The sequence below is a fragment of the Arachis ipaensis genome, chromosome B4, assembly GCF_059453495.1.
Source record: "Arachis ipaensis isolate K30076 ecotype BB chromosome B4, ASM5945349v1, whole genome shotgun sequence".
Taxonomy (NCBI): Eukaryota; Viridiplantae; Streptophyta; class Magnoliopsida; order Fabales; family Fabaceae; genus Arachis; species Arachis ipaensis.
Genome location: NC_142439.1, coordinates 130,972,029 through 130,979,220, shown reverse-complemented (window position 1 = coordinate 130,979,220; position 7,192 = coordinate 130,972,029). Strand labels below are relative to the sequence as shown.

At 38.5% G+C, this 7,192-nt stretch overlaps 1 protein-coding gene across 1 annotated transcript; it reads right to left on the bottom strand.

The window, feature by feature from the left end:
- Nucleotides 1–5,385: 5,385 nt before the first annotated feature.
- On the bottom strand, nucleotides 5,386–6,045 carry LOC148569236 (uncharacterized). Its single transcript, XM_088484956.1, has one exon. It carries the CDS (start codon nucleotides 6,043–6,045, stop codon nucleotides 5,386–5,388), a length of 660 nt encoding a protein of 219 aa, XP_088341082.1.
- Nucleotides 6,046–7,192: the final 1,147 nt, after the last annotated feature.

The window sequence follows — 7,192 nt, the reverse complement described above, 5'->3', positions numbered from 1 at the left end:
TAAAAATTTAAATATGATACAATATTATTAATCATTTACTAATTATTTTACATATATTATACATATTATATATTAAAATTATATATATACCGGGGTGGGTAGAGGCAGGTATTACCTAAACCCGACCCGCTCCGCCCCTTCCAAGAACCCGCCTCGCTAAAGACCCGCACGCCCCGAGCGGGTAAGAAAGAGGTGGGTACCCGCGGGTTCGGGTAGTGTTGCCATCCCTAGTTTAGCGTTTAGGGTTTTATGAATCCCTTATTTTTTATACTTGATATACGTCCATCCTTTCATTTGAACCTTAAAAATGATTATTGCTTTTACTACATATATTTTTTCTATTTTCGATTTATTCTCTAAATCAGCGGAACACTTATCAAATTAATAAAATTAATTTAAACTGTACTAATTTTTGTAGCATCTTAATATAATTAATAAGATAAATAATTAATAATTTTTCATGAAATATTTTTACAATTAACAAAATTAATCTAACATAATTATTAATTTCTCAATTCATATTACTATAATTAATAAAATTACTAAAAAATAACAAATTTTTTAAATTATATTACTATAAACTATAAAATTATTCTAAAAAATTACTAATTTCACATAACATCTTACTATAATTAATAAAATTATTCTCCATATCATTTAACTATAATTAATAAAATTAATATAACAAAATAACTAATTTTTAACATATATAATTAATCAAGTTACATGAAAGTTCTTTGTGTGACCTACCGGTTGAACTAATAACCCAGTGACTTAATAGTTTGATTGGTTCAATTACCGGTTCAATTCTAACAACTATTAAATTAATGAAATTAATCTAAACAATACTAATTTTTTATAGCATCTTACTATAATTAATACTCTAAATAATTAATAATCTCTCATGACATATTATAACAACTAACAAAATTAGTCTAACATAATTATTAATTTTTCATATCATATTATTATAATTAATAAAATTATTTTAAAAATTTACTAATTTTTCATATCCTATTATTATAATTAATAAAATTACTAAAAAATAATTAATTTCCTAAATCATATTACTATACCTTATAAAATTACTCTAAAAATTACTAACTTCACATAATATTTTACAATAATTAATAAAATTATTCTTCATATCATTTAACTATAATAAATAAAATTAATATAATAAAATCACTAATTTCATATATATATATATATATATATATATATATATATATTACTGTAATTAACTAAATTATTCTAAATATTACTAATTTTCTAAAATATCTTACTATAATTAATGAAAAATGATTGAACCGAATTATTTAGCTCATAATAATTGGTTTAGAATATAGAATTAGTTTAGAATGTAAAATTTATTTATTATTCATTTTTCTTTTCATATAATGTTCTATTCTTCTCAAAAGACCAGTAGATAAATCTAACCAATCATGTTTTCCTCTTTTTGTTTAATAAAAAATCTAAAATTATAATAATCCAAAAAATGGAACACAAGTACACAACCATTCATCAGAATTCCGATCGATTCATTACTTTCAATTTCGCAAACTAATTAGAAAGAAGATCTGGTTGTGAAACTTGTTGGGAGGTTGTTGTGGGATCCAAAGCTTCATTGCGACAGAGTTCTCGCTGGAGGAGGGAGGATGCTGGAGAAGACAGTGCGGAAGCCGTCATGACCGAGTAGAGAGGAGAAGGAGTTGGTGGCGCGATGAAAGAGTGAGTAGGAGAGGCGGTGAGGAGGTTTGGAGTCATCGCCAAAAGTGGAGATAGTGACAGGGGCGGTGCGCTTGCGACGGCGGAGGAAGAGGAATAAGAGAAGATGAAGAAAAGGGAGGCATCTGCTCAATCGTACATGCGACAATATCTCCCTCTTAATCTCCTCCCTACCACACCTAATCCTCCTCGTCGGGGCATCTGTTCCATGGTTGCTATCGAGGCGTTGCTGCAGACCTAGAGTACCGTCGTCTGCCGACACAATCGCCGGCGTTGGGGATGCTGTCATCGGTGGTGAAGGACTGTGCTAGTGAGGAGGGGTCATGCGCGTTGGTGGCGAGTATTTTGGCCAAGAAGCCATCCTGCCCCAGCAGCATTACATGTTGTGCCAGTCTCACTGTTGTCCCTCTCCCATTTTGGCCTAACGCCCCCACTCCAATGTTCATCAATCTCCGCCTGCATCTCTGTTGTTTGTGCAAAATAATACAAAAAAATACCTTGTCCAAAAAAAATTCCATCCGTTTTGAATTAATTTAAACATCTAATTTTCTATTTTTTTGATATATAATACCACAAAATATTTTAAATCTCATAACAATAACCATCATAAAACTAATATTTGTAAAGTTACTTCTTTTTTTTCCAAAGGCAATGAAATTTCATTAATAGAAATAGAATGAGGTGTCCACATTACAAGGACAGAAATAAGCAAAAGGGGATCTCCCAAAAGGTCATCTGAAGAGACCAAAATTAACATCAAAAGAGAAAAGTGAAACATTGGTAAGAGCAACTAAGGGGGAGAGTACTGAGGAAGGTCTCTCATTTCTCTGACTAGCTTCGTCACCGAGGCTATTACTTCCACTGGGTTGCGGCGTGTGCCCTCAACCAGCTATTTCGTTCTTTCCAAATCAACCAAAGGGTTACAGCAATCTGTTGCAGCAGCGAGTTCTCTCTTGTTCTACCATGCCCTCGAACTAACGCCAACCACCATGAGCTGAATTCAATGACCTCCGAGCTAGGTAAGCACCAGTTGAGTTGAGATTGCCCCCATATTTCTTATGTTTCTCTGCATTTAACCAAGCAATGAAGTTGGATTTCCTCTGTTTCCTGATAGCAAGGGTAGATTCCAATAGTGGACGGGAATCGGTGATGGAGAAGAGAGGAGATTGGTAGATGTTCATGGCATGCTTTCCAGAGGAAGATTTGGATTTTGTGGGGGACTGAGAGCTTCCATAAGGATGTCCAAAGGTCCTTCAGACGCAGATTTGGAAGGCCAAGCTCCAAGGGCTCGTGGAAAAAGTTGTAGGCAATCTGGTATCTTTCAGCGACACTGTAAGTGTTTGATCTGTGCAAAGCCCATTTAATTTTATCACTATCACCTTCAATCGGAACTGATAAAATTCTGCTACTAATGTCTTCGGTAAAAACTTGCTGAATCATATTTGTGTTCCACTGGCCATTTGAAGTAATTAGATCTTTAACCCAGAAAATTGTTGGATCTATAGCTTGATGAGCTGATTGTGGAAGGACAGTGAAAGGATAGGGAGGTGGAAGCCACGAGTCTTCAAAGATTCTGATTTCTGAGCCTGTGCCAACGCTCCAAGAGAGCCCCTTCTCAACCACTTTGTGCCCCTCTAGCAAGCTGCGCCACCCCCATGAAGGTGTGTTTCCAGTCTCGACTTTTAATGCATTGCAATATCGATAATACTTTCCTTTTAATATTCTAGATAGGAGTGAACTTGGTTGTGTTGTTATTCGCCAAAACTGCTTCCCCAGTAAGGCTAGATTCTGCGCCCTAAGGTCCTTGATCCCTAGTTCCCCTTCCTTCTTGGGTCTTGTCGTAGTATTCCAGCTGATCCACACTATTTTCCTCTCTGTACCTCGTTGTCCCCACCAGTATTGAGAGAGCATGCTATGAATTTCTAAGATGAGTGTGTCTGGGAGCTTAAAACAGGACAGTGAATATATAGGGACTGCTTCTCCTACTACCTTGAGTAATGTGTGTCGACCTCCTGCTGACAGTAACTTTCTTTTCCAGCCTAGAATATGCTTCCTGATCTTATCCTTAATGAGGCTGAAAGTAGCTTTCTTCGATTTATTAACAATAGAAGGAAGGCCCAAATATTTGTCTGTAGCCCCAATGTGGTTGATATTTAGAGCCGCTGCCCATTGATTTCTGAGTAAATCCGGAGTATTATGACTGAAGAAGACTGACGATTTGTTGAGATTCACTTTTTGTCCACTAAAACCCTCATATGTATGTAAGAGTTCCAAAATATTCTCGCACGAGATCGTAGAAGCCTTGCAAAATAGGATCGAATCATCCGCAAACAGTAGGTGATTGACTCTGGGGCACCTCCTTGACACTTGAATACCTTGAATTAGATTGTTTTGTTCTGCCTTGTGTAGCAAGAAGGAGAGACCTTATGCACAGAATAAGAAAAGATATGGGGATAGGGGGTCTCCTTGACGGAGACCTCTATTTGGTTTAAAGAAACCATATGGTTGACCTTCCACAACGACAGAATAAGAAACAGTTGTGACTAACTCCTGAATCCAAGCAATCAGAGTACCATCAAAGCCTAGTTTAGCTAACATGAACCAGAGAAAGTGCCATTCCACCCTATCATAAGCCTTGCTCATATCTAATTTCACAGCCATTTCAGTCTCCAGCCCTTGCCTCTTATTTTTAAGATAATGCATATATTCATGTGCAATTAAAATATTGTCTGAGATCAAGCGGCCTTTAATAAAAGTACTCTGGTTAAGGCTTACCAAATTTTTCATCAAACCTTGAAGTCTAAAAATCAGAATCTTAGAGATAATTTTATAGACCACCGTAGAGAGGCTAATAGGTCTCACCTGAGTCATGTTGTTAGCATCTGGAACTTTAGGAATGAGACAAACATAGGTGTGGTTTAAGCTCTTAAGAAGTCTTCCACCTGCATAGAAACTTCGAGTTGCCCGAAATAAGTCACTGCTAATGATGTCCCAGTAACACTGGAAAAACTTGGCTATCATGCCATCTTCTCCCGGGGCACTTTGGGGATACACACTGAACGTGGCTCTCTTAACTTCTTCTATCGTAACCGGTCTTCGCAATCTACGGTTCATGGAAGGGGAAACCTTAGGCTCAAAGTCGGTGAAATAAGGATCCGGTTCGGTTTGGCATGTGGAAGAGAATATCTCCTTAAAATATTCCTCAGCTACTCCTGTAATGTCTGAGTTTGTAGTTGTTGTTTCACCATTTACATTCTCTAATTTCCAAATCATGTTCCTTCTCATCCTGTTTCTGAAGTTTTGATGGAAGAATTGAGTGTTGCGGTCCCCTTCTTGAAGCCATTTAACCCTGGATTTCGCCTTCCAATACATCTCTTCATCATGGTAGGCTATTTCCAATTTTCGCTCTAGTTCCAGCAGTTCCTCCCCACCATACATGCCCGCTGACCTCAGCTCTTCAATCTGACAGCTTAGTTGCTCAATCTGTTTTTTAGAGTTATGCTCTCCCTCTCGTTGCCATTGAACGATGCGGTGTCTACATCGTTTTAACTTCTGGGCCAGAATGAACATTGGGGAGCCAGAGATTTCTTCTTTCCAAACATCACAAATAATCTGTCGCACCTCAGGTTTTGAGCACCATAGCTCTTGGAACGTGAATCATTGCTTAGAGTTCCCTGGTCTTGGGTTGGAATCTATCAAAAGAGGGGCATGGTCTGAGCCCAACTCCGAGAGCCTAAGGACCACCGAATTAGCATACAACGACAGCCAATCAGTCCCGACCAGGACCCTATCCAATCTTTCCTGTACCAAGTCATCTCCGCGGCGCCTATTTGTCCAAGTGAAGGGTCTCCCTACCATTCCTATGTCCACCAGAGTTCCATCATCAATAAAGTTGCGAAATGCAGCGATGGAAGATGCCGATTTAGCAATACCTCCCAATTTCTCAGCTTGCGAAGTGATGGCATTAAAGTCTCCAGTGACTACAACTTTTCCTCCGAATTGTTGGATGACCAGCTGTAATTGAGAGAATTGTAATGAACGCACTTGCTCATTGGTGTTTAAGTGCACCCCTATCAAACCCCATCTCTCGTTAAGACCTTGATCAGTAATTCTTTCCGCGATAAAGAATTGGTCCGATTGCACAACCTGCACTGTCACCCCTTCCCTCCAAGCCAACACCATTCCTCCCGCCACACCATCAGGGTCAACGATAAACCAATTACTAAAACCAGTTGCCTTTAATTTTTGCTCCACATTACAAGCCTGGTTCTTAGTTTCACATAAGAAACCAAGCTCGGGGAAGTGGGACCTTGACATCCCTTTCAAATGATGGACTGTCAGGAGTTTTCTCAAACCCTGACGGTTCCAGCAGAGTAGCTTCATATCTCCTTGGGTGCCAATTGAAGGCTGGCACCCTCCACCTGATCATCCAAACTCCAATTAAGACCATGGCAAAGCTTTTTTTGCTGCTCATTATTTTCTTTACCCACACTCCTCCTTTTCTCTCTAGCTTGTTTGATGTAGTGACCTCCTTCCCTTGTCATTTGCTTCAGCTTCGGGGTCTTCCCTTTTTTAGTAGCCATAGTAGCAATATTGGTATTTCCATTAGCATCAACCTGAGCTATCGGAATTTCTCCCAAAATCATCGAGGATGTAGATTTAGTTGTAGGGATCCAAGAATCAGTATTTTCAGTTGAATCCTCTACACTGGCCTCTGTGTTACTTCTTATTGGGTTCTTAGTTTGTGTCTTCGGTTCTGACATGCTAAGCTTTGAGAAGTCTTCCATCAGCCGGGTTGGGGGAGGTTTCTTCTTTGGGTGAGGCGTAGGGCTGGAAGTGAGCCGAGCTGAGCCGAGCTAGACCAAGCTCAAGCTCGGCTCACGAAAATTGAGCTTGGCTCACGGCTCGACTCATTAACAATCGAGCTTATTTCTTAAGCTCAAGCTCGGCTCACCAAAAGCTCACGAGCTGGCTCGAGCTCACGAGCTGGCTCAAATAAGAGAAACATAAATACATAATCTATAATTTTATATCAATAAATTATAACTTATATATTTTTAAAAATATTTGAAAAGATCAATTTTATATATTTTTTACCTATCAATAAATTATAAATTTTTTGTTTTTGTCCTATATTAAAATTATATGTAAAAAATAAATATAAATATTAAATAATTAAGATTGTTATATATATATATAATCGAGCCAGCTCACGAGCTAATGAGCTGAGCTTATCCAAGCTCAAGCTCGGCTCATTTAATTTATGAGCTCAATTTCAGGCTCAAGCTTGGCTCACCAGCTCACGAGCTTAGCTTATCGAGCTGTTAACGAGTCGAGCTCGAGCTGGCTCATGAGCTGGCTTGACTCACTTCCAGCCCTAGTGAGGCGGCATTGAGCTTGGTTTATTATGGAATCCCCTTTCATTATCTGCAATTCTTCTCCCCACTTGATCAGACTTCACCCA

What these genes read in the sequence shown, in the direction of transcription:
- LOC148569236 (XM_088484956.1), bottom strand. Translation starts at nt 6,045, where the DNA reads ATGTCAAGGTCCCACTTCCCCGAGCTTGGTTTCTTATGTGAAACTAAG.